This window comes from Lonchura striata, chromosome 24, assembly GCF_046129695.1.
Source record: "Lonchura striata isolate bLonStr1 chromosome 24, bLonStr1.mat, whole genome shotgun sequence".
NCBI classification, from domain to species: domain Eukaryota; kingdom Metazoa; phylum Chordata; class Aves; order Passeriformes; family Estrildidae; genus Lonchura; species Lonchura striata.
Window position 1 is genome coordinate 4,327,843 of NC_134626.1, and position 27,621 is coordinate 4,355,463.

General features: G+C 45.6%; 1 protein-coding gene across 5 annotated transcripts in view; it reads left to right on the forward strand.

Annotated features, from left to right (window-relative positions):
• The window catches only part of CAMTA1 (calmodulin binding transcription activator 1), a 225,154-nt gene that overhangs the window by 43,041 nt on the left and 154,492 nt on the right, over positions 1 to 27,621 (forward strand). For all 5 annotated transcript variants that reach the window (XM_031506667.2, XM_021534234.3, XM_021534235.3 and 2 more), the window contains exons 3-4: positions 6,386 to 6,453; positions 26,301 to 26,436. In XM_031506667.2, the coding sequence (XP_031362527.1) occupies positions 6,386 to 6,453; positions 26,301 to 26,436 (204 nt within the window). The remainder of the gene's footprint in view (positions 1 to 6,385; positions 6,454 to 26,300; positions 26,437 to 27,621) is intronic.

Sequence of the window (27,621 nt, forward strand, 5' to 3'; positions counted from 1 at the left end):
GAACCAGCAGTGCCAGCAGGATGCCAGTGTTCATGGTTCTTTAAATCACACGGTTTAGTCCAAGGTCATTAAAAAAAAAATCACAATGACCTGTGGGTGTTTTCCAGTAACTCAAGATTGGGCGTTATTTGTTGCTGCTCTGTTTCACTAACTGTCCCTCAGTGTGGGGCCTAAATGGAAGATAAAATCCATCCTAATCCTATTAGGCATGGGCTGATGCAAGGGCTGACTTTGCTCTTACTTGTGACTAACAGCACTTCCCAGTGGTTCAGGGCAGCCGTGGCTGGGGAGTTGTGCCCCATTATGCTCTTGCTTTTCTAAAGTCCCAGTGTGTGCCTCAGTTTGCTCTTCTCCATGTGTTTAGCAGGTGAAGGAGCTGAGCAGATCTTGTTCAGCTCCAGTGCATGTTAGTCACTGCTTGTGCTCTTGATTGTTTTTTTTTTTTCCTTCTCCTTTTCATGTGTTTTGGAGAGAATTATTTCTTGTCCAAATCTAGTTTTTTCATATTAGGTTTAACCCTGAAAATAGTGTTTGAGTTGTCCATTTGCTACTTTTCTAATTTTTTTTCTCTTTGTTTACTTTTTTCCCTTTCTTCTGCCCCTTTCCATAAGTTTGCTTTGGGACTGTGTCCACTCTGATTTGCAGCTGGTTCTTTGTTGTGCCAAGGCTGCCATGGGTTTCACCACTGTGATTGTGATCCTTAAACCCCAGGAGTTTGTCAGAGCTGCTCCAGCACTGGAATCCGAAGGCAGACAGCTCTGCTGATGGTGCTGGGTGCACGAGGCCCCAGCAGTGCTGTGGAGCACCGTCGCAGTCAGATGACTTGATCAGCCATCACAGCTCAGGATTCCTAAATGTCACCCTATAATATCTAATTAAGATTGCAGTTTGGAGACATCATGTACTTTAATTGAAAACTGTAATCTATTCCATTTTTTCCCTGTTAAATTAATAGTGTGGACCTTTAGCAGATGGTTGGTGAGACACCATTATTAATGAAAACATCTCCCCCTCGTGCGATCCCACCACTCACTGCCATGCAGGGAACCAAGGCGAGTATCTCCCAAACCCCAGGCATTTCCCACTCAGTGCCTTTACTGTCCTGTGGCACCAGACAGTGCTCCCAGGGCTGCCCTCAGGCCTTTTCCTGCAGAGATGAGCTCAGCCAGGCTGCCTGGGTAAGGGGCACAGCAGCAGCCAGTGAGCTATGGGCTGTCTCTGTCTCCTGCTCTCTGCAGACCAAGGGAAGGCAACACTTTGGGCCCCAAAATGATGGGGGTTTCATCCACTAGGGCAACACACCAAGGGTCTGGCTTCAGCCAGTCCATGGTATTTTCACAGGTATGAATAAATACCTCTGCATTTGGCAGGAAATTCATGGCATGAGTTGAAAAACCAAATCTGTGCAAGTCCGGCCTGACACGTGCTCTTGCTGGGCAATGCTGGGCAACCTCTGACCCCCAGGCGCAGCTTGTACTGCTGACACAGGTTTTCAGCAAAACAGCAATATTTGAGCTTTATCCCCTTTTCAGCTTCAGCATAGGCTGTTCACTGTTTCTGCTTTGAGAAGATGCAGACAGGTAATACTTCAAGACCAAACCCAGTGCTGCCTGAAATGGCAGTGAAACATTCTGGTGTAGGAGTGTTTTGTCACTGACACGTGTTGTCAGCCTGCAGTGACCTGCCCCTCCTGTCCCTGCTGGACACTCGTGGGCTTGCCTTGCCTTTCTCCTGCTCCTTGTTTCACCCAGCACGTGAGCAATATTCCTTTGGCAGTGTTGCTGATTTAGGCCAAACAACTGGGCAAATGCAATGGGATTTTGATTTTTGTTCCCATTGATGCTAAACAAGGTGGTTTGAGCCCACTCTGTGTGGTGTTTGCAGGAGTTTGTAGTTGGGATATTCAGAATATTAATAGCTTATAGAGTGGGGATGGGTAGAAAATGAAACTGGCTCAATCCCAGCTGAGAAGATGGTCCATAGTCAACATGAATTTTTATTTTAATTTCAGAGCAGAAGGACGATAAGTAAGTGATGGGCTGGAATTTGTCTTTATAGCAGAGAGGATGTGGTGAATTCCTAAGAGAATAAATGTTCTCGCTTAAGGGATTGCAGCTTTATTAGCTCTGTGGTCTAAATCTAGGGATGAGTAGAAACTCTTCTGCTTTCTCCTAACACATGCATAGATGCAGGCTTATTAATGCGGGTGTGTATAATTCATACAAAGTAATAACTTGAAATTCAGACTGCTTTTTTTTTAATGAATTACATGTTGCTTTGAGACCAGATGGTGACCAGAGCTGCCTGGCTTAGGGAATCCTGCAATCCTTCTCCTTTACAGTTTCTCTTTTTATTTTGAGAGGTGAGGTGGGAATTGCCAATACCTTGTGATGATGAAGGATGACCTGGAAGGACATCCAGGTGGGAGGAAGGAACCAACACTCAATCCATGGCTTTAGGGAACCCATTAATTGTCCATTTCAGAGTTTTTTAGACTTATTCTTTTTCTACCAAAAAAATATGTGTGTTCACTGGAAACCCTTCAGCTCGGGGCAGAGTTGGCACGAGGGGTCACGAGCCTCTCTGACACCGCCAGATCCCTGCCCGTTGGTGTGTCCTGTGCTTTGTGGCCATGTTCTCTCCAGCTTCTGTGCATGAAGATGAGCAGCTTTGCAGCAGCTGCTGAGCAGCACTGAATGCACTGAGGGATCTTCTTCCTGCCTGCTGTCCCTGTCCCTGCGCCACTGGCTGCGGCGCTGCCGCTCGTCCTCACCGCGGCAGCCGCGACGTGGCGGGTGAGATCAGGTCGCCCATGTGCCACAGCTCTGGGCTGTTATGTGCTAACATTAAATATTGAAGTGTCTGAAGAGCTGCAGTCACGTAGCATTGGGTGGGGAGCGTGTGGTGGCTCTGCCACTGTGCCCGAGCCAGGAATGCCAGGCTGAGTGGTGCCAGACTGGCATGAGGCTGAGGGAGCAGTGGGAACATCCTTGGTGGCAGGTGTCTGGAGATGGTGGAGCTGCTTGTGTCCTGTGTCACGCAGCTTGCTGGGCTTCCCTGCTGGTGGCTCCCTGGTGCATTTGGACTAATAATCTAAACAAACCGGCAAGTGCAAAATTAAAATAAATGCGCACCTAGATAAAATGCTTTCACCCTGAGTAACCAAGTCTAGACTAAACACAGAATTATCTGACCACGTTTAGGATAAAACACAACTCAAGTGATCTGAATGTTAAATAATCTCATTGCTTTATGGTGTAATTCCCTGAGATGGTCAATCAAGCCTGTTCTCACCAGTGTGAGTGGTGGGCTCAGTCCTGCAGGCACTCCGAGAGGGAAAGCCACGTGCTGAGCATTGCCCTGGGACTGGCTGACGCACTCCAAAGGGGGCTGGATCCACACAGCTTTCAGTGATTCGCCCTTTCTCAGCAATGCTCACTCACTTTATGCTGACAGTAATTTCAAAGCTGGGATAGAAGGGATGTGGGTCTGGGTGGGACATGGGCTGCTGCCCGTGGAGATAAACCTGGGTGGCCTTGGGGTCTGACTGGTGCTGCGGGGGGACCTGCTGGTGACAAGACTGAGCGTTTGTGTCACGTGCAGGCGTCCCTTGATTTTTGTCGCTTGCTCTGCAATCACAGAGGAGCCAGGACCAGCCGGGGTTTCAGAGCCAGCTCTGTCTCGTCTGACCTTGCTGGTGCCATGCTGTCTTTTGTTTGTAGTCTTGGGCAAGAAGCAATGGGAAAAGGGTTTGATAGGAGACAAAAGCAAACAATAGCCTTGCTCCAAAGATACGATGAATGGGATATAATTGGATTTTTTCGTGAGGACATTGATTTGACCCTGTGAGACACAGAAAGAATCATTAGGGGAATTAACACACATTAAAATGCAGGGTTTTATCAGAGAGCTTTTATTGTGCCCATAGTTTTGTTTTTAATTATTTAATGACTTTGTGTCTTCTGGTGATAAATCTATTTCTTCCCTCTTTTTTTCAAAAGGAAAAAGGGTGTTGGTGTGACAGCAGGGTAATCGGCCCATGCAGCTGCTGAACCCCAGCCCTGCTGTGCCCCACCATGTAGACAGGGAGCCAGTGGGCAGAGGCATCTTGTACAGACCTCTGATCAACCACCAGTGCTGGGCTGAGCACTTTCCTCTGCACAGCTGACACGAAGTTGTAGTTACAGAAAGCAGAACATATAAGGAGTGGGGTTTAAGGGGGTTTTGCAGCAGAGAAGTGCATCCTCCTTCCCTGATTTATATCTGTAGCACTGGCTGGCAACTTGGCCTTTCCTCTGCCCAGACGTGAGTGGGCCAGGCCAGCAGAGTGGGAACCCATGTTCTGCCTTGCATGGGAGCCTCTTGTTGGTGAAGATTTGGGATTAGGTTTTCACATGTGCCTGGCACAGGTTGGCAGGAAGGAGTAGAGTGAATGAGCCGTGGGTAAGGCTGAGTTCCTTCACCTGAAATACTTTGGGTGTCTACGCCATAGCAATGTATTTGTTCAGCCACAAAAGTTAAAAATGGCTTAATTCTCCTAACAGCAGTTGAATTTTAGTAGAAATAGGCAAAATCTCAGACTAACCTGAACCCCCTAAACTGTCTTGGCAGGGAACTCCCAGGTGTTTCTCAGTCTCTTCAGAGCTCATCTCACTGTACAGCATGAGGTGACACTGGTTTGTAGCATAGTGAGCTGAGAACACATAATGTGGGATGGGTTGGGAATAGAGCTCTGCTGATTGCTGTACTTTTGGTGGAATTACTGCACTGGCTTTAAAAAACCCCAGAGATCTTTTTCCATATTTTCTGAAGAATTTTAGTTACATGGTTTTAGCCTGTGGAAAATCTGGGGTCAGACTTTTTGCCCATGTAGTATCTAGACTTCAGCACTTGCATCTGATTCAGGTGCAGCTGCTGTGAAACTGTGAGGGTTGGTAAAGTTATCAGTGTCGGTGGTGGAGGTCTGCACAGGCTTTCTTTGATGCTGAATTTTATTCAGCTGTTAGCCACTAGACATAAATTAAAAAGAGGAGTTTTTGGAGCTTCATGTCGCTGCTCTGTCATCTGTGTGTATGGGGATCCCTTAAACCTGCAGAGACTGGCTTGGGAAACAAGGGGTGCATCGATGGATTCCAGGAGAATTTATTTGCAGTGTAAACATGTTGGTCAGGAGTCATTAATATGACATTCACACAGCTCTAATAAAGTACATAACACGGAGATCTGGCACCGCCGCAATGCCCAGAGGACATTAAGTATGAGTCTTAAAACCAAGAGTATTGGAAACAAGATATTTTTACGTCTCGTTTGGGAGTAATATAATTGCATTTTGTGGCTCTAGCAGATGCTTGGGCCAGCTGGTTGGAGAGCATTGTGGGGGTTTTTAGCTTTGGTACTGTAAGCGACAGCCCTTATATAGAGCTAGCTAAAAAAAAAATAATAAAAACACCTCTCCTGGTGGAAAACCCTGGCACAGGCGTGTGTTGTGCTGTTGGGAGTTACAGCCTGGGGACACTTCTGCTGCAGTGGCTCTGGAGATGATACTGCATGTGGTTTGGGGGTCTGATTTGAGGCATTTGTACACTGAAGGCAGTTTCGCTGACCTCACTCATTCAGATTTTGCTATGCAGGCCCCTCTGAGAGCTGGGTGGTAATTTTTGGAAGATAACCATCAAAACCCTACATTTTTCTGGCTATATTGTAGGGGGCTTATTTTCAGCACAGTCTCAGGAGTCCATGGGATATCGGGACACTGTTGGTGTGGTGACATTTGTCACCTTTTGACCACTCTGGGTTTGTACCCAGGAAATGGATGAACCTCTCTCCCGTGTTCCTCAGGCCTGTTTGAGGCACTGTCGTGAATTATGTCGCTGGTGCCGATAATTTCCTGCAAACAAATCGGTTCTGATCTGGAAGTAATCGCCCGTATCATTCCTGCAAGTGGGAGCAATGACTTATGTTGATGTCACCCGCTGGCTTTTTATGGCAACGATTAATAATTCAGTAATTCTCTCTGCAGTGATGCTGTTCTATTTATAAATATTTTATTTAGCTCCCTGTGTCCGTATTGTCGCTACCCTCCCCTTTGCTTCCTGACGTCATACCGGGCTCTCGGCGATGCCGTGGTCACCACAGTTACCAGCAAATTCTCTGTGCTGGAAAATGTTAATGCCTTTCCTCATTTGCATCTCTTCATTGTCCTGTTTAAGCCTGGCCTTGGTGGCGTGGATGTGAACATTTACTGAGTGCGCTCTGTCAGTCAAAACCCGATTTCAGCTGCAGCCTGGCCCCGGGGTAGGCGGCTCCATGTCTCTGTTATAAAACTTTCCAGTTCCCAGCACAGCCATGCAAGTAACTCTGTTTTCTTTCTGCATTTCTCTTTCAGGAAATTGCAGCTTATTTAATAACGTTTGAAAAGCATGAGGAGTGGCTAACAACCTCCCCCAAAACCAGGTAATGTTCTCCTGCTCAGCACATTGACTCTCGCGCTGATGACTTGACTCACTGATCAATGCCTTGACCACCAAGTGGAAACTCCCAGTCATGCCTGATGGCTTGTGACACCAAACTCTCATTAATTGCCTTAATGAGCATTTTATTGAATGAAATCAGATTGATTAAAAATGAAACAGCTACAGTCTTGGCAGGTTAAAGTTTTAACCCGATTGCTCAGGATTTAATTGTATCCTTTCAGATGAGCAGATCTGAAGTCTCTGAGCAAGGTTATGGGCTGTTTATCTTGACAGAGTTTCCTTGCCTCTAACTTTAAATAAATAAAAAAGCACCAGCCCCACCATGTGCGCCTGTTCATAGACGGGCACGGGGATTGTTTGCGTTCTGGTGTTTCCCTTGCTGGGGTTAAGTGTTTGATGGTGAGGAGGTCCCAAAAAGCTGCATTAACAGACATGTTTGCAGTTTATTATTCAGTAAATGTCATGTCTTCTTCGTGCTGCCATAAATGTTTAACTTCTTGCTCCCCTGGGAACCCAGACATGGAGTTTTGGCTGTGGATGTTTTCTGCTGTTTCAGCTATGTTCTGGCTCCATACATCTCACTAACGCAGAGAACGACTCTTGCTTTCTGGTCTTGCTGGGGTTTTGCTGTTTTTCTTTTTCCCAATCCACCCATTTCCTATTGCAGAGGGCTGGGCCATTGGAAGGAGCCTGCTGGGACCCAGGTGAGAGAAAAGCCTATTCTAGCATCCTGCATCCCAGCATCATCCGTTGCAGGGGCCGGTGCCGCAGGTGCCCGGAGCAGCGTGCTCCAGGTTTGGCATCACCTCCTGCTGCCATGAGCAGGGACAGAGGTCACAGTGGGACACGGGGAGCAGTGCCGCCCTAACAAATAGCACAGATTGATTCCAGGTGTTCCACAGCACCCAGCTGAAGAGAGGATGGACGTGGAGACCTTCTCTGCACCTTTGCAATGCAGCTGCAGGTGGGATGTACAGAGGACCTGCTTTCCATGAAATATGGGAATAAAAGAGCTGTGTTGTTTTACTTTTGTGGGCTTTCTCCCCCCCAGACTGTATATTTTTGTGACATTGGTAAGTAATGCATTTGCTTGTCATATTAAAGTGTGTAGCACCTGGGAAGGAGATGTGGGAAACGCAATTGCTTTCTCAGTGGTTCTCCAAGACCTGGAGCTGTCATAGTGGTGGAGGGGCCCTGAATGGATCTTTCCTGAATGGTGGCAGCTGTGAGGCTCTCCCTGGCTGCAGAGCAGGAGGTAATTCAGTTAAATATCAGCAGTAGTTTTTTCTGATTTGGTAATCCCAGTTTCAGAATTAATTCAAAACAATTTCTGGCTAAGCCTTTGCCAGAGAAGCCTTTTAAGGGGTCAGAAAACACATTAGCTAGTCTGGCTCTACATGGTATCATTAAAGATAGGAGATTATAAATGTTTTTGTAGCAGCATCTTCTGATCTTTAGAGCTTGGTTTGCTAAAGGCAATGCATGAAAATAATTTTCTGATGAACATTTCCTTACCTTCCTCTTGTGTGTTTACACTTGGAAGAAAGAATGTCCCAGGAGAAGGAAAGTTGTGACATGAGTTCAAGGTCCTTCTGAAATTGTTCGGTTAGTTTTCTAATTTTTTTTATATAAAAATTAATTGGAAGAGTTAAATGCTGAGTTGCTACAATCAGTATTACAGAATTAATGACATCGATTTGGCACTGAACTGGAACACTCCCTGTTCTTTGTTTGCTGCTGTGGGTGCTACTCATTTCATCTCAGAAAATTAATAAAAATTAATTGCACCACTGACACACAGAGAGTTTCCTAATACGATGATGTATAGTGTGCTGTGAGGAGTCACTGCTGGATGGATGCCATGGGGGCTCCGGGCACGGCTGGACGCTGCCTGTGGGAGCTGTGGGCAGAGGTTTCATATTGGTGAGGGGTTTTGGTGCTGTCCAGCCCAGCCACCGGTGAAGGAGCTGCTGCAGAGGGTCAGGCCAGGCTGGGCTGTGGTGCCTCACAGGTCACTGAGCTAAGGCAGAGTGTGGCAATGAGGGACGAGCTGGTTTGGAGCTGCTTCAGAGCCAGGCTTGCAGTTCTGAATGTTTTCATCTCTTTCCCAAAGAGACATTCCCATGTTTACAGCACGGTTGGGTATTGCTTTAGTCATGGGCATGGAGGGGAGGCCCTCTTGCCATTGTGGTGGCATTGAAGGAGCGGTGACAAACCTTCGGAAAAAGTCCCTAAAATTACTTTTTTATGAAACTTCTCGCTGAACGACTCCAATTGATTGAATACACAGATATAAATGTACTGGAGCATTATTACAATAGTCTTTTGAGCGCTCCAGTTGATCAACATAAATTAGCAAGTACACCTCGCAAGCGTCGACCTTGAGGCTCCCTTGGAATGGTGTTTGGTTACTTGATGATGTGCTGGGTAATCCGCAGCGGGTGTTCCGTCAGCGGGGCGGGGGAAGCGTTCTGCTAATGCAGCAGGGCCAAGTGTCTGACATTTCCAAGTTTAAATGCAAATCACGATGACAAAAAAAGAAATTACTTGACATTTATATATCAAGTAGAACTTAATTGTTATTTACTTTGGAATTTCAATGACAAAGTCAATTTTCTGAGTCCAGGAGCATTGTGCCAGAGGAAGATACTTTGCTTCTCTGTTTCCAGGTGCCTTCTGCTGTTAGTATTTGTACAGTATTTTAAAAATATTATTGAGCAATCTGAGGTGACTTCACTATTTCACATGTAGGCCCCAGGCAATGGAAAAGCCTTGGCTGTGCCCAGAAGCTGCAAGGTCAGTTTTCTATCTGGGAATGCAGTTCAGATGTGTTTCTACCCCTTCCTGCTTCATGTCTTGGAAAGGACACAGGGCGATTGCTGGTGGGACCAGCCCTACTCCACAGTGAGAGCAGGATATGTGCAGTCCCTGGAGTCTCCCCACCTCCTGTCCAGGTGCCCATTGCCCAGGAAGCACACCTTGTGCCTTACCTGTCCATCAGTCCAGCGTAAGGAACATCCCGTAACTGGGATATCAGCAGCATTGTAAAGAAAAGTTAGGATTTTGCGATATATTAATTCTGTATTAAATAATTAATAGTAAAATTAATTGAATTACTCAGTTTTAAGGTAAAAAATAGGGTAATAAATATTCATAACTTACATTATTAAGGGAATTTCCATTTCCTATGTCATTAAAGTGAGATTAGGTAAGGTTGGGTTTAAATGAAGATTGAAAACAATTGTGCTTTGGAATTAATTCACTGTGTTAGGCCATTACCTTGTGAGCACACCTTTCCAGTGTGCTCTATGTGAGAGCTGTCCCTCTGCATGGGTGGATGCTGCTGCCAGGATGTCCTGGCTGCTGGGAAATGAGACAGAGGCTCCCCGTGGAGCAACTCATGGGAGCTGGAGGTTGTGGAAAAGCAACTGTCCAGAGCAGTGATTGGTGGCAAAAGTTCTGTCCTCTCCCCTTGTGCTTGTTGCAAATAAAAGTCCTCTCGAGACCTTGCTTAGACTTTCAAGGCACGTTTTAAAGGTCCTGCTCTCTCATATGGCTCGTACTCTCCATAGGATCCAGGACCATTAACCTTGCCTGTGGGCAGTGCTGAAATTTGGGTTTTCTGCTCGTGCTGCTGGGAGCTCTGCTGGCTTGTCTGGGGTCGCGTACGACCTATTTTCCTCTGTCGAAGGCAGTGTGTGTGTGCTGTCAGCACTCCTGGCTCAGGATGCTGCTTGACATAATCCTTGCTAAATGTGGCACATCTCTCTTTACACTTTATAGATTTCATGACTCTCAACACTTTCTTCTCACTGCTTTCAGTATTTTCTTCTCATTATTGTCCCTGAGGAGAATAAACAGTGCACAGATGGTTTTAAGAGTCCTTCGTTCCTATAGATTTTTAGCTGCTGTGGTCCAGGGGTGTTGAGACACCAATAATGAATTCTTTTAACAGCTCACCGTGTTGATTGTAAAGTGACCTAAGGGCAGAGTTGCTGGGAGCCATCCAGATGCCTGGTCTGACTCAGGCTGTGGTCTTCAAGTATTCCTTCTGAATTCTTCCCATGGCAAATCCAGCCTGGTGTGTGCTGCTCCTCTGGGAGAGCTGGTTTTTTTCTCTGTGTTCTGCTGGCAGCTCAGAAGAGCTGTGTCACAGCAGAAGATGTCACTGGCCAACTCGGACAACCAAGGCAAGAGGTCTGTGTTTCTGTTGTGTATTCACCGGGCACAGAGGCTGAAGGTTGGCTCTTCCAGCCCACCAATGGCTCTGCTGCCTCTGTGCATGGTCACCAGGCTTGGGCTTTCCCACGTGTCAGAGGGAGATGTGTCAGTGATGGTGGCTCCACAGCTGGTCCATGAACACCTGCCCCCACTGCCTGGCTTTGCAGACACACAGTATTGGGATGCTCTCTTTATGTGGACTCATAAGAATCCTGCAGTATTGCCCCTTGGAGGAGAAGAGACCTCTGGAAAACATGGAATAGACACAAAAAGCAATTATTTGATAACAAAGCAGTGAAGTCATTCAGCAAACCCATCTGCCTGCAGCAAGGTTTGGTAGGTCTTTCTGTCAATGGGTATGGCCAGGGAAGATAACGTGGCTTTGGACAGCACTGACATTCAGTATTTGGCAGGCTCTGACTGTTCCTGATCCCATGTAGGAGGATGCTTAGGGCTGAGGAGGCTGCTCAGTGCGTGAGCCCCCTGTACTGGGCCTGTGACTGGGGTTCCCAGACTGCAAGGCAGATCAGTGAGGAGCTGCCCTTGTCCTGGGTGGAATTGAGAAGCTGGAAGAGCTGTTGGGCTGGGCTTCTGATGGTCACACCCAGACCTGGCAGAATATTGTCCAGCATTCTGTGCTTCCTATCAAAGTGTGCCATGAAGGACAGGGCTTGATGGCTGTTTTGGAACCACCTTGGACCTGCCATTCTGTGTCATATGTGCAGGCTGCAGAGTGGCAGAAGACCTGCTGTTTGTTCTTCAGGATGTTCAAAATGGCAACAAAATGAGTCTTTGTTGCATTTTAAAGATTTTTGCAACTTAATTTATATTCTCATAGGGCACTGGAGAACATTCTTTTGTCCAGGAGGTAAGATATGCAAAAATAACCTTTAAGTTGCTCCTAATTGACCCTTAATGATATTCTCTTGTTTCTTCCAATACATTCTCTGTGTCAAAAACACCATCCAGGAACTGCCTATTGCATCTTAATGGCTGCAAACAGCACCTGATGAAAAAATAAACTATTTATTTGGGTTCTTTATTTATTGACAAGGATTTTTCCATCCAGGAAGCCTGGCCCTGAGGTTGGAGTGGGGTGCTGAAACAAGGCACTGTGACCCTCTTGGGCTGGCAGGGATTGGGCACCCGAGCCCAGAGCAGAGGATGCCCTGTGCCAGGGGATTGATGCTTTGATTTCATGATGGGGACAGTGTCTTATATGACAAGCACAGTGTTTCATAAGTTGTCCATTGGAATGTTAGCCAGCATGTGCTGGTAACATGGAACTGGGGGGAGGATGTTTGTGCCTGTGTATGCAGAGCAGCTGGAAGCATCCCAGAGGATCTGCTGCTCAGCCTGGAGAGGACAGATTGGTTTGTGTTGTGGTTGTTGAAAGATGAGGAGCTGCCTGCAGACATTGAGGTTTTCCTTTTGGTGCTGAATAAGCGTGTGTAGGCAGTGAGCAGGCTTTGCTTTTGCTGTGGTGTGAGGAGTAATTGCTTGGCAGGCTGAGGTGCTGTAGGTGTGCATTGACATTGTAGTGAAACACTGGACAAGTGTGTGACGCTGCTCAGCCCAAATGTGGAGCAGTTGGTGGGTGAGCAATAATGAAGCTGAGAGCACTGATACAGGTGTTCAGGTTTGATTTTCTTCTTTTTCTTCCTAGTCCTGAAAACACAGATTCACAACAATCTGGCAAAGATTCTCCTCAAGTTACACTTGGTTGGCATTCTTGCTATGCGCACTGTAACAATACTTTAATATAATTAAATTTTAAATTCCGTGTAGAATCTGGTGGGTAGGCAGATGTACCGGTATGTTAAACTTTATGTCACTTAAAAATGGTTCTCAAGTACATCAGAGGGAGCCCAGCCAGCTGTAAAATGATCTGCTTTATGGCACTGCTTTTCAGCTTTGGTGTCTGTGTTTTAATTACAGATGTACCTAAAGTCTCACACCCTTGGATAACTCTGATGGGCCCTTTTGTTTCCTGTAAGTTACTGACAGGATGTAAAGTGACATGAGGGAAGGTGCTGCTGGGGTTTTCCAGAGCTGCTGTTTGTGGGAGTGCTGAGTTTCTGACTCGTGCTGCAGCAGCTTTGTTTCCTGTAAACAGACAGTGCAGTTCTGCTGCCTGGGGCTGATGCACCTGAAGTGGCATCACCAGGATGACAAGTGGTAAAAGGGGTTTTAGGAGCCACTCTGTAGCCCTGGGCAGGTGGGCATGTCTCAGGACTGGTGTCAGGGCAGGTGGGCATCTGTCCCTTCACAGCCCCTCTGCCTCCCTGGCTCGTCCCCAGCACCAACACCCACCACCTACCCACGAGCTGAGATGAGTTTTGCCCATATTTGCTCCACAATAAGTGGAGACAGTGGCTGAACTCAGTGCAAAATGGAGAGATTTCCAGTGCTGTGAAGTGGGAATCTGGTTGCTTGGCAGGCAGAAACCATTAATGGTACTGTTTCTCGAAATAAAGAAGTGGCCTTGTCCGGAGGCATCCCACGTGATGATTTGCTGAGTTGTGCAACATGATTTATACCTAGTCGTGGGATTATTGTTTGCTATTGATTCTGAGGGAGATGAAGCATCAGTAAAAGCCCATCAGAAGCCTCCTGGTAGAATGTGAAAACTGGAAGCTTTCCTGACAGAAATCCTGTTGCCTCTTTGGTGGTGACTCGAAACCTGCTGCCCAGCCAATCTCCAAGCATCATCTTGCAGTCCTTTCTCCTGTCAGCATGGTCTGCGAGGATGTATTTGGTGCTGCAGGGAAGTTTTGAGCTGAGGGGTACTGGTGGATCCTTTGGGGATCCTCTGGCACCCTCCCCTCTGCTTCCAGCAGACAGTAGCCATGTCACTCCCTGTCCTTTGTCAGAGCACGTGTGATTCCTGCTGCCATCAGTGAGAGTGAATTGTGCCCATAGTATTATTCCTGTATTTATTTTGTAAATGTCAAGGATGAACGAAATTAAGATAAATAAGGCTATTCCATTTCACTGTTCAATTTACCAAATGTTGATGAGACCGATAACATCTGTCCTGGTTTCATCTTTTGTCCAGCTGAAGGTGGCTGTGTTTCTGACGCCTGTTCCTCAGCAATGTTTACAGACAAGAGATGACAAGTGAGGCATTAAGCCATTTGGTTCTGCCTCTGCTCTGACTAGTAGAGAAGCTGAGAGGGTGATGTGGCTGACAAAGAGCTCCACCCTCACAACTGGAATTGTTGTGTTGCCTTAAGTGCTTTTGTAAAAGGAGAGTGATGGGTGAACACATTGCTGTGAGTTGCAGCAGTGCAGCTGGCTGTAAGTAAGGCCTTAGTGGGGTGTGCTGCAAGCCTTCCCTTCTCCTGCTTGTCCTGGAAAGGGGAAATGTGGTCTCCTGGTTTTCTCAGGAGAACCTGGACACCAGTGCTCACCCTGCTTATGAGGTGTTGGGTGCATTCCTCTCCTTGGATGTGGGTCTGAGGACCAGAGCAGCATATGGAGCCTGCTGCCACTCCATGCCCTCTGGAAGGTGACCATTTATTTCTCATCAGTCGAGCCTCTTGCACAGCAAATGGGTCATGCAGGGAAGATCTTCTTGCTGGATAAGCAATTAGGTAAAATAAACTACTCAGAGGACAAATTATGCAGGACTCTTGCCCTGTAACAAATGAATTAATTGACTTTGGTATTTGTGGGATGTTCCCACTATTTTATTTAATTCTCTCTGGCTAAATGGCTCCTGTGTTTCCCCCTGCTCTTATGCTGCTGCAGTGAGTAAACAGGGTATTAAGGGTTGATTTACACGGTTACAAGCAAAGGAAACAAAGTGATAATTGTGGAACCTTTCTGCATTTTCTTAAGAGAGACTAAACCTCTTCTAGCAGCATGTCCAAGAGTCCCTGTTTGACCTGTTTCTCTGGGGTGCCATCAGTTCTCTCTGCAGCCTCACAAAGCTCATCCACAGCAGCGTGGGCTGGAATCATGACCTGCACACAATTGCAAGGACTTTGGAAGCAGCAGTGCTGCAGGGCACCAATGGGGCTGCTCCTGGAAGCACAGTACAGCCAGGAGCCAAAGTGGGCTGGTGCAGAGTTGGGGCTGTAACCCAAATTGTTCTGAAGGCTTTGTCTGGATCTTTGGAAGCAGTGACTGCTGTAGCAGTTGTTACCTGGGATGTCACGTGGAGCAGCGCTGCAGGAGGATTATAGGTCCTGGCCTTCAACTGGGCTGGTAACTCATGAAGCCATTCAGCCAAGTTGCTTGGTTTATTTACAGTAATTAAATTAAAACTCTGGTACCAATCTTTGCTGTGTAACAGGATGTGTCAACAACTAAGAAGCGATGACACTGTTGGACCAGTTGCCAAGAAAATATTCCATATGTAAGGTGACATTGGGTTCACCGAGTAGTGCCCAGTCCCAACTCCCAGTGCCAAGGTGGAACATGGCTCTTCCACTGTTCACCTTCTCAGTTCCACTTTGCAGTATTCAGGCAGATGCCTCAGGCCAGGGATGGTAGCACTGGTGGTGACGTGGTGTGGGGACCTATCTCCCTGCTCAATGGCATTTGTAATCCCAGACCCAACCAAACTTTTTTTGCAGCAAACTTTTTTTGATAAACTGTGGCCTTTGAGAACAGTGCTAGCCAAGAGCAGGGCAGTATTTTGTGCTCTGCTTCAAATTTAGGATGTGAAAGATTTGTAGAATTGTATAATCTCAGCTTTGTGTGCTTGTTCTGCCTCCTCTTCTCCTGCTGGTTTTACTCCCAGGCTTTTCTAACTGCTGCTCTTCTCTGGTTTCTTTTCCTCTTCAGTCCTTGCTCTCAACTCCTTAACTTCTGAAATTTATAAAAAAGTCACTTCTAATCCTGCACAGATCCCAGATGTGGAGGGACTTTTGTATTTATTACAACTTCCTTTAGTCTGCACACCTGCCTTTACCAAAATTCCTGATATTGGGTGGGACAGTATTTGGTCACAGCCAGATGCATGTGCAGGTGGGAAATCAACCAAAGCAGATGATGTGTGGACACAATTCCACTGTTGTAATTTTGATGTGCAGAGTGGGCAGTAGTTAGAGAGGGGATTCTGCCATTAGGAAGGATATGAGGGCACTCTAGTAATGTATGAAAAGGATCAAATGATTAGGGTTTGGGGTTTTTTTCTTCAGATTATGTACTTCATAGGGGAGCTAATAGTAAAAGGGTTTTAAAGTCATGGGTATTTAGGGTTAAAAGGGAAATTAAGCTTAGTAGGCCCTGTAAAAATAAATACCCTGGGTACATGAAGGCCTTGTACCTTGCTAAAACTGCACCTGTGTAGCTAGTGCATGATAAATGATATACCTTATAGATGTGATGCTTGTTTAGTAATTAAATATAATTACTGTTTAATCATAAGAATAATCATGAGAAATTGTGGTCAGGGGCCTAAGAAAGATCACGAGAAACTCATGTCAATGTATATAATAGAACAATATAAGTTTAATAATTAATATGTAAGTTATATAATGATAGAATATAAAATACGTTCAGCTCGAAAGCCGTGTCGCAGTCAGATTTGGGTCTGCACCCTTGATTCCCAGAGCTCTCAATAAAAGCACCTGCATAGAATCATATCCTGTGATTATGTGTGTTCCTGAATGCTAACAGAGCTAACATTTAATCCTAGTTTCTTGCCGGTATTAAAAATCTGGTGAAGTTCTGGAAAGTGAAAGTCTTGCATGGCATTAGCACAGTTGCAGCATGTGACTGGTTGCAGGGATTAGATGAGTCTCCACTTGGCGCCTGAACAAGTAGGTTTCAAACATGCCAAGGATTTGACAGTTGCATAAGATCACAACTGGTGGGAGGGAGGTGAGAGGAAAGCTGTGGAGGCCGTGCTTGGATTCAGGCAGCTGGGGAGTGTTGCTGTCAAGGCAGGACGGGAATGAAGAAGACTCTGATTCAGAAGGCTGTTGAGAGTAAACTCCTGTTTATTCAAAATGCACCACTCTTTTATACAGAGCTTCGCAAGGACCAAATCCATTTGTTCTGAAGTGAAAACAACCCACACCATTGGTGCAGAGTGCTTGATGCACAGTGATAGAACTTAACTATAAACAATGTGAAAAACAAGAGAGATAAATAATTATTTACATTCTTTCCCAGCACTTTCCCAGGCCTCTGCCTGGCTAGAAACTCTCAGTTCTTCCTTTGACTGAATCTGAGTCCCACAGGGGAGAGGCCAGGATTCCCCTACCGTGGGAAGCATCAGGGAATGCTTCTTGTCCTGGTATTTGGTCTGGGGGAAGCCGAGTGCTGGGCCTGCTTCGGGTCCCATCTTGTGCTTGTCCTGTGACAGCTGAGCTGAAACGTCCTTGTGAGAACATCCTTGGATTGTAACTACTCAGAAAAGGCCGTGCCTTCCCTGCACCAGTGTGTAGGGAACAGTCACCCCTTAACTGTTCTCTGTCAACCGAGCTCGGAAAATAACAGAGGTAAGAGAAAAAGGAGGGTTTTGATCAAGGGAAATTGGGCAAACTTTGACCCAGCGATGCTGGGTGCTGTGCTGGGTTTGGGGACAGTGAGCATGGCTTTATGGTGGGGTGGCACAAGGTTTAAAAGGGTAATTCATGCTGACTTGTAGGGTCACAAATTAGGGCATGATAGAAAAAGAACTGGCTGTTAACAAAACTTGGTTTAGGCTAAATTAATCTGAAAATGTGTAATTTCATCTGAACTAAAAATAGTGGAATGTAATTAAATTCCAAAGTAGGATGAGCTGAGAGGGTGTAAAAAAAGATAAGCATCAGAATAAGACAATAATTGAGTTTGTATTGTAAACACATTCCTGGAGGAATTTGGGATTTTTAAGCTGCTTCATTAGAAATTTTAAGTCGAGAGTACTTAACAGCTTGGGAATGTTTTGGAGAAGTGGTTGACTACTTTTATATTTGTCTGTGTTCTTTGTTTGCAGGATTTTCTATATTTGGGGTTAATTCTCTCTTATCAACTAGTTTATTAATAAGTTTGAAGGGGAATAAGGCTTAAAATTAGAAAATGTGTATTTCCATGTGAAGCTGATTGTTTTGTGGACTCATGTTTTTCATCTCATTTTCCCTAAAAATTGAATCTTTAATATATACAATTGATAAATCAGGTTAGTACCATTAAAACACTGGTAATTCTGAAGTTCCTCACATGAGATACTGAAGCACGTATGTTGTCTTTCTTCTGTGCACAAGTTACTTGCTCAGTCCATCAGGTAGGAATGAGCCAGGTCAGGTCGTGCTGTGCCATTCTTCTGTCACTCATGGCAGTTGTTGGAGCCAGTGTGTGAAGGAGAGCTCATGGCTAGGATGAGTGGGGTGTTGCATCATCATCTAAACAGAGCTTTGAACCCTGATTTGAACACTAATTAGTACAATACCTGCTTGTCAGGGTGTTTGAAAACCACCACAATTGGTGGTTTGAGACTCCTTTCTCTGGTGCCAGCACCTGTGCAGTGAGTATTGGATGGGGGATGGAAAAAATGGGTGCAAGCCATGCTCTCAGCTTGATCCAGGCCCCAAACACTGTGGAGAAGGGAGAGGATGAATGGAATTTATTGACTCTTTGGTGATATTGCACAGCCTGCTCAGCACCAACACCTTATGTTACGGAGTTGTGAAGTTTTTTGCAAAAAAAGTTTTTTGCAGAAAAAATGCAAACAGGTTTTCTTCTTATTGACTAAAAAATACCCTTAATTCTGAAAAATTACTTTGCAGATCTTCATATTTCACAGACTATAACTAGATTACTACCTTTTACTGGAATACTTTGTGTTAATGAAGACCGATTGGAATTACATAATAGATTTCCTCTAAAGAAGGCATTATGTGGTTATTTTTTACTGTCTGGCATTCTAGTTAATTGCCTTGTCATCATTAATTGATGGGACTAAATTGATATAAATAAACAGATTATATTTGTGAGGTTCATTTGAAACAGAGGAAGGGCTGAGAACAGGCTGCTGCGGGGCAGCCTTGTTGGTGCCTGTTGAAGAGAGCTCAGGCTTGGTCAGGCTTGAACACATTTGGAGGATGCACAGTGAGCTCTGCCCTCCTTCTCTGGGAGCACTCACTTTGCCTGGACAGGGCTGGGGTTGCTTGTGTTACCCCATCTTAAAACTGACTTCAACAGCTGGCTCAGTCCTAAGATTGAGCCCTACAGAGAGCTGATAGTCCTGGCTGTGGGCTTAGGAGGGGCATCCCAATCATCCCAGCTTCTGGGACAGTTTGAGTGTCTCTGGTTTCTAGGTTAATCCAGATTTATGTGCATAGTTACTCTTAATCAGGAATCAATGGAGTCCCAGCAATCGATGGAGTCCAAGGCAAATCAACATTTTAAATTGAATTGCAATATTGCAAATAATGCTTTTGCCTGGACAGAGTGAGCTGGTGGCTGTTGAGCAGCACTGTGTTCCCTCTCCAGCCCTTTTTTGTAGTGCTCTGCCCATCTTCTATCAGGCCTGGCTGTGCTGACGGGGGACAGATGTGTTACTGGACCACAGCTGGGGAGTTGCTCCCTCCCATACCAACATCACCAGTTCCTCCCAGTCTTTGCTGTTTTGCTGCTTGCAGTGTTAGAAGTTTCATCAGCTGTTGAACTGCATTTATGATTTGGAGTGATTCTCAATTAAAAGTTATAATGAATTTATTATTATTCAGCTTTCAAATATTTGGGTTTTTATAGTGTCTCAAGTCATGAGTCAACCTGTGTGCTGCTAGCAGAGGGAGAACCCTTTTTCTTCCTCGTGCCTCTGCTCTCCTCCCATCCCCAGCGAGATTTTTCCCAATTACTAAAAAAACCCATGTGGCTCCTACCAGCCTCAGTGCTGGGGAGGTGACACCTGCCAGAGCCCAAGGACATGGTTCATGTGCATCCTGGCAAATTTCCCTGATATGTGGTGTTTTGGACACAAACAAGGTACAGCCCCACTTCAACACAGTTGTGGAAACCTTGTTAGTCTGGAGCTGTTGTTGTTACAAGTGGGGAAATGGAACAGGAAGTAAGTTAACTAAATAAATAGAACTTTTCTTCCATTTTCTTCCTTCCACATAAGAATGCAGTAGTATTTGCACACACGTGTTGCTGCTGCACTGGGAAGTGACCAGATTTAGAACTGAAGTAGCACCCGCAGGAGGAGGCCGTCTCCAAATAAGTCTTTTAAAAGTTAATTGGAGCTCTTGGTCGTCACTGTAACAATCTGTGTCCATGGAGAGAGCAATTGATAAGGCAGAATGGCTGCTAGCACCTGGGGGCTGGAGCCCTTTGGTCTGTGCGAGCACAGAGAGGGAATGGGGCTCTCCTTGGTGCACCAGTGGAGATGGTGGTGATTAATCTGAAAATAGTTTAAAGCATTCATGAATTATAAGAATTAATTCCCAATAAATCAAATGGTAGCCCCATGGGAGGATGAAGAGAAATAAATGAGGGCTAAAGAAATTGATAAAAATCCTTGAGCAATAAAGAGATGAATGCCAGTTCCTTTAAAATTATATTTAAATGAACAAAGTTGATTTAACTGGCTTTTTTCATACCTTGTACTAAGATTTAGTTCTACAGCATGACATTATATCAAGAAATAATTTGCAGAAAGACTTTTTAACATTTCATGTGCATTCCACTTAATGACAATTTTAATATTCTGTCTTTGGTCCTACATCGTTATGAGGAGGCTTCAATTGCTCGGTGTGCTGAGGAGTTCATAAAGATTGTTTCTAATTTCTTTTTCAAGTCTGTTACAGAGTTCGGAGTGATCAACATTTGAATTATCATGTTGCTGAGTAAAATGTGAGGAAAACTGTTGTTAACTGCTTGAACTAAATATACAGCTTTGGGACAGCACTGTTTCTGGAAGTATCTTCCTGCCTAGGGAGGTCCAGACAAGGTGCTGAACTGAGTTCTGACCTGCTACGTCAGTGGGAGAGCAGAACTCACCTACCTGGTTGGGTAAATAACATATCTACTTTGTTTTTAACCTGTGGTTTTTGTTTTTTTCTAATTGGCTCTGAAAGGAAAATTATAATGGTGGAATTCATCAGACTGAGTAGCCATGATAGGCAGAGGTGCTGTGTGAGTCTTCTGTGTAGTTCACACTTAGGGGCTCGCTGCAATACACTTAAATGGCAGCAGAGTAAGTAACTACTGAGAAGTCAGATCCTGGTGTTAGTTATCTCACTCTTACTAGTGCTGGTAGCACTGTCACCTGCTTTGTAGTTGTGTCAAGAGCAAGGACACAGAGCAAAGACATTAATTTGTGACACATTAGTGAGTACAGCTCTCAGCACAGAAGGAGTGGTGCTGGTTGGTGTTGCTGTTATTCCCAGGTTATTCTGCAGCTGCCCCGTTGCTCTTGGCCTCTGCAGCCTGACAGGGACACCCACGGGGGCACAGGCAAGGCTTTGCCTCTCTGTCACTCTCAGCTGAAGCTGCTGTGCTTGCCACCTGCCTGCATTGTGCTACAGCACACCACTGCTGGGAGGACAATTGGGTCCTGCCTCCGTCAGCAGAGCCCCAGATGTTCTAGGCATTCACTTCTGTACCAAGCAGAATATCTTCACGATGTGGTTGTGTGGCACCAACATCCTGATCACTCCTTCAATAACCCCAAGGAGCTGCTTTTGGGGTAGGACTTGTTGGTGGGTATCCCAGCCCACGCCAAGGAAATGCCCAGCAGTCTGCAGCTCGTGTTGCAGCCATCAGCATTTATCCTGATCTTGCAGAAGGGCTTTCCTTGGCAGCCCCTGGCAGTTGTGTGCGACGGCACAAAAGCCAACTTGGCACTGGCATGGCTTGTTCAGTCCTGTTTGTTGGAGCCGCAGGTAATTACTCCCATACTTAATGAATCACATTACTTTTATTGATGAACACAGGCTACATGCTGGAAAGAGGAGGTAAGGATTAAGTTTTATGGCCTACTGCTGCTATGAGAAGGAGCATCTAGACACCAATTAATGCCCCCTTGATGGGATTAGCCATTGCGTTAACCACAACTCTGGATAAAATTGCTAAGTCTGTGACTTTCGACTTCAACTTCTTAAATATTGTAGATATGAAGGAAGTTCACTTACGTCTTAAATGGAAATGACATTTAATTCTAGATTAAAAAAACTTGCAGCCTATTTACATTTCCTTGTGATTTTTACCTCCTACTACATGGATAAAAAGACTTATCTGAAGTCTTTATTTCATCCCTGTAGAGTTCAAAGATCAGACAAATTTCAAACATATAATCCATGATTCCTTCAGTTGCTGTGCCAATAATCCCAACTTGAATTGAGAGAGTGGAGGTTGGAATGGCAGCAGCCTCTCCCCATGAGATGCCATGGCTTTCCAGCAGTTATGGTGAAGTCTGAATGTCTGCAAGTTTTTGAGGGGCTTTTCTTTGGTTTTTGGTCCCTCTGGTGCAGGCTGGGCACATGCTGGGGTTTCAAAAAGAAACCCAAGGGCAAGCATGAATCATTGCCTAAGGGTCAAAGCCAAGCATTTATTTAGGAGGGGGGAAAAAGTGTTTGTCAAACAAATTTTGTGAGATCTGCCAGTGTAACAGCTGTGATGGACAAAGTCCCCACAGTCTTGAAAATATTTGCCCCTGTAAATACAATTTTAAAGCTTTCTGCCAGTATGGAAGTGATCTACCTATTACAGCATCCTCCAGGTGCATCCCTGGGCTGGTGGGTGATGCCCTTGAGACAGGGTTGTGGCTCTGCCTTGGCTTTGGGTGCCTCCATCCTTAATGAGTCTGGGTGACCTCCTCAACCAGCAGTGAATGTCCAGGTATCTTCATGGCCAAGGGCAGTGAGATGTCAAGGGCTGCAACTGCTTGAGATTCCTCTTTCAGTTTTCCATTTGGGCTTTAATCTTCTGATAAGCCACAGGTAGAGTGGGGGGAAATGTCAAGGTAAATGAAGACTTCAAGAGCAGCATTCCTCAAGGGAGAAATAACTTCAGTCATCAGATATTTTTCTTGGGCAGAAACAAGAAATAAGAGATGAGATGTTTCTGAGAGAATGATGTCAGTCCTGACTGACAGTCCCCGTCCATCACTGCTGCAGTGTGAGAACAGTGCAGAGAAGAAGGAAATAGATCATTACTTGGAGTTGATCACCTGCAGTATTTGCTAGCCCCAGAGCTCTGCCTGCTCTGCTGCATGGCAGGGCACTAGCTGAGGCACCTTGTCACACTCACTCTTGGCACTTCTCCCCGTTCCCACACTGGCCTGGATGAAGACAGGTTCAAGGACTTGGTCTTCTTTGCATTCCTAAGGAAATGAGGATAAGGATTTGGTGCAATATTTTCTTGAAAGGCTGTCTCTTTTCATGTCTTCCTCCAGGATTCCAGCTTTTCCCAGCCACTTTCTGCATCAGTAGGTTGCTCCTTTGGGAAAGCAGAAGTTAATTTCTCATTATTATCATGCATAGATTCAGAAGATGGAAGATAGTCCCCTCCTGTTGTCCCTTGGCTCCATGATAACTTCATAGCCAGAGAAAATATGCAGGTGAAAAATGGCATCAGCCAAGCTGTTTGCAGGAGCCATTTCTCAGTGTGGTTGGTGGCAGGGATGGAGGGGCTTTGTCACCCAGGCACTGGGGCAGCTTCTGCTTGTGCACTGGTGAGGTACAGGGAGGGTCTGTGTGTGGTACCTCTGCTTTATGGCAGCTATATTAAACATCCATATTTGTCCTTTAAATATCCTCCTTGGATTGCAACTGGAATAAATGCAGAAGATATAATAAAAAATAACTCTCAGAGCCATGGACCTTCTCAAGGAATGGTTCTGGCTGATTTTGCTCTGTTATCTTGAAAAAGAGACTCTTTTGGATTTGCAGTATTTGCAATTCCCTTTTGGCACCCCCAGCTCCTGAGGCAGTAAAACGTAGTTTTCATTAACTGATATGTCTGACATTTACCACATCTCGATGTGACAATTTAGAGGGAGCTGGTTAAGCTGAAAGGCATTTTTAATATTGCAGTAATGTGATTAAGGGGGAATCTCTGTCCTTCAGGCCAGAGGGACCTAAATTTGAGCACTAATGGAGAAATAGATGAAGCATCAGTTGACCAAAATATCCTAAACTTAACTTGCTTTCTCTTTATTCCCTCTTTGCATCCTGGTTTCTGTTAACAAGAAAATAAGTAGGTTTTGATTTCTATAACCCAGGTGAGGGACTTAATCCAAAAGAAACAAAACCCACTCAGAGCAGGACTTAGAGCCAGAGGTCAGTATGCAGAGCTGAGCTGAGTGTCAAATCCAAAATGACCTCTCTGGAAAATCATCCCTGGAAATCCCATTTCCTCCATTCCTCCCTCTCTTTGTCTGACAGAGGGAAACTCTGCTTTATCAGTCTGGATTACTCCTGAGCACTGTCAGGAGCCCTGGGTCACCCAAAGCAGTGAGCAGGTTCTCAGATCCATCGGCTGCAGGGGATGATTGTTTGCATTAAAAATAAGTAGGAAAATAGAATTTAGGATCTTCCTCGTGGCTGTAGCAGGAACAATTTGTGCAAATGTAGCTCTTAGGCTGTTGTGGCAATTCGTGGGAGCCTTGGCGATAAATAGCAGGGTGAGAGGGAGGAAAACATTCCAGATCTCATCAATACTTGAGACAAAAGGCTTTCTGCTTTGCAATTACTCTTCCTGTCCTTCCCTCTCCTTCCCTCAGGCCACAGGCAAAAAACAAAATAGAGATTAGGCAGCTTTTAAATGCCACAGGCTCGTAAAGGAGAGGAAATCCAGAGCCCATCAAGAATTGCAGCCTGCGCTCAGCCTTGTGACTTTGTCCCTCTCATCTGCAAAGGGAAAAAGGAAATCCCCAAATTCAGGCTGAGTGGCCAAACCCCCAGAGATCTGGGCTGGAGTCACATCTGTCACACGCCCTGGGAATCCCCGGCAGGCCTCGTCTCCTGTGTCTTCCCACACCATCATTTGGCTGCTCTGGGCTATGTCTGAATGCTGAGGGAGGGATGAGCAGGGCAGAGCTTTCCTCTCTTCTTCCTTACAGTGGGTGAAATGCAGCAGCAGTGTAGATCAGGTTAAAATTGCATCTCATCTCATGAAGTTATCTTTAAAAACCAGCTGCTTTCTGTGAGCCTTAAAGCAGCTCAATACACTCCTATCAAAATCGAAAACCGCTCCAGAGATCCTTAAGAGATTTTGTTTGATTGGACTCTATTTTCTGTAAATCTCGTTAACTGCTTTGCCGGTGCCCTCTCACCGTGTTCCTTTTTCATGGCAGAAATCAAGAAACCTGGTTGCAGCCCTGCAGAGCAGCAGCAAGGCTGCGGAGCTCAGCTCTGCCCTGCCTGTGCCCGCCTGGCACTGGGGGCCAGAGAAGCAGGATTTCCCTGGCACCAGAAGCCTCCAGCTCCTCTGTGTTTTGTGAAGCACCAAGTGTGTGAGGGCAGAGGCACAGGCAGGAGCTCAGCTCTCTGCTTCTCATTGCCTGCCCTGACCACACGGGTGACTCCTCAGCCATGGGACACAGCCCCAAGGTGCCTGGGAGATCTCTGGTGTTGTGAGAAGGGTTTAAGCTGACACGTGCAGTGACTGGAGGTTTATAGCATAAACATTGAAATGAGATACATAATACCTCCACTGAATTAATGCTCTATCTCCAGTGCTGTCAAACAGATACCGTGGCTGTGCTGACACTCGAGTGGTTTTTTTCAGGGTGATGTGAAGGAGGAAGAGAGGAAGAACAGCCTCCTCTAGCCCTTGGGTCCAGGCTGCTGGGAGCTGGGGGATAGGAGGAGGTGTATTTTGGGAGGATGGGGCTTGGGTTTCTGGCCACAAGCAATAAATATTTGTGTGTATGTGGAAAAAATGCTCACTGACTCCCAGCTCGGAAGGTATTTGTTATTTCTGTGTTACAACAGACTTGCCTCGGTTGTAATTTGGCTTAGGAAACAGCAAAATCTCTCTACATTCAAACTACAGCAGCTCTTGTCTGCTGGGCATCACCGTGCCTTTAAGGACATTTCAAATTGCCATCGCAGCTTTAAGTGGAAAAAGTTTTCCTGTGTCTTTGAAGTCGAGAAGGTGCTCAGAAGGGAGCAGATTACTCCCTGTCTAACACTGATCTAAGCAAAACACTGAAACCAATGTATAAGCTCGTGCTTTTATCCTTCTCTTCTTTTTTGCTTGTTTATTGTTATTTTAAGCCACCATCCATGTCCCAGTAGAGCCTTAGAGGTGGTTGGAATCTCATTCTGCTGATGTGTTAGCAAGAGAGAGAAATTGTAATTAAATAACAGCAATCCCCTTTTTTCCCCCTAAATTTTCTTTCCTTCTAATTTTCAGCATGTAGCAATCAAAATACATCCAGTAAAAATGTCTGCTATTTATCAGACTTCCTTTTTTTTTTTTCCTTTAACCTATAACTGGCACTTCCTGCATTAGGTACAAGATCCTCATGGAAGAGTTTGCAGATCACAGACATCACCAGCCAGGTAACAGCAGCAAAAGGGGAGCATTTATTTGACACCAAATCCCGACTGTTGCTGTTCTGTGGAGCCTTTTGCTGGTCTATGGGACATTGTTCCATAGACACTTTCAGTCTGGTTTTGCTGCTTTATGTAACCCAAACCTCTTTCTTGCTTTTAGACCACAGAATGGTTCTATGATCCTGTACAACAGAAAGAAAGTGAAATACAGGAAAGATGGATATTGCTGGAAAAAAAGGAAAGACGGGAAAACCACCAGAGAGGATCACATGAAACTGAAGGTGCAAGGAGTGGAGGTAAGAGCATGGTGGGGGTGGCTGTGGGCTGTGCTGGGCTGGGATGTGATAGCTCCCCAAGACACCTCAACCCAACAAAGGCTGTCCAACCTTCAGAAAATGATTCCTATTTGCTGAATTCCATCTGCTCCCTCCGCCCTGAGTAGTTGTTTCTGGCTGGGGTTAAACCCCAACTCAGCCCACTCCCAGCAAATATACTTGTTCTTTATTACTCCTTTGAGCAAACTGTGAGTACAGCTTCACCATCTGCCTGTGTGGCTGCTGGCTGGGCTGTGTGACTGTAGAGTGTCTCCACACTGAGCATCTTCTGGTAGACTCTGTGGTTTTTGTAACAGACACTGCCCAGGGGCAACCCGACACCTCAGGGTGGGCTGCACAGCACTCTGTAGCCATGGTAGCTGGAATGGGTCCAATTTGATTCTCACAGATCTCAGCTAAATTTTGGTAGCAATTGCTGTAATTTCTGTGTGCTGGTCTTGCAGTAGCAGGAGTAGAATTTCTGTCAAATTTGGCCCAGAAACCATGGGTGTTTCGAGAGAACCTTTGCTCTGCTGGTGGTATTCAGCCACTCAGTCACATTCATGCAAGTGATTGCACCTGAGGCATTATTTTTTGAATAAGCTTGCTTGTTCTAAAATATGTCATTGTTTGACACCACTTTTCTTTCTTAACCTTTCTTAAATTTACATGAGGAGAGAGCTGTTCTGACCACTCTGGTCACTTCTGATGTTAAAGGTTTAAACAGGTGTGGATAACAAGTGCATTTATGCAAGTTTTGTATTTATTAAATAGCAATTACTTGTTCTGGTAGCAGAAGCCCACCCGCAGAGCTGTGCCCAACTCATTCCTAAGACAGCAGGGCTATATTCCCAACACTGGATACCAAACTTGGGGCCAAAGTGGTCCAAGGCTGTTAAAATGTGTAATTGCAGTGTTCAGCTGTGTCATTTTGGCCAAGGAGCGTGAGGCTGCCGGGTGTGTGTTTGTGTAGGCTGGGTTGATTTTACAGTTGACAGCCTGTGAGCCTGGCCAGGGTTGGGGTAATTGGGGTGTCCATGGCAGGCAGAGCTTCACCTGTGTCTCCAGGCCTGTCTGGCAGCTGCCAGGCTGGACTTTGGGCTAAGCTGAGCTTTACAGCTGCACCCCCAGGCCTGCCTGGAGGATGCTTTGCAAGGCATGAACCTC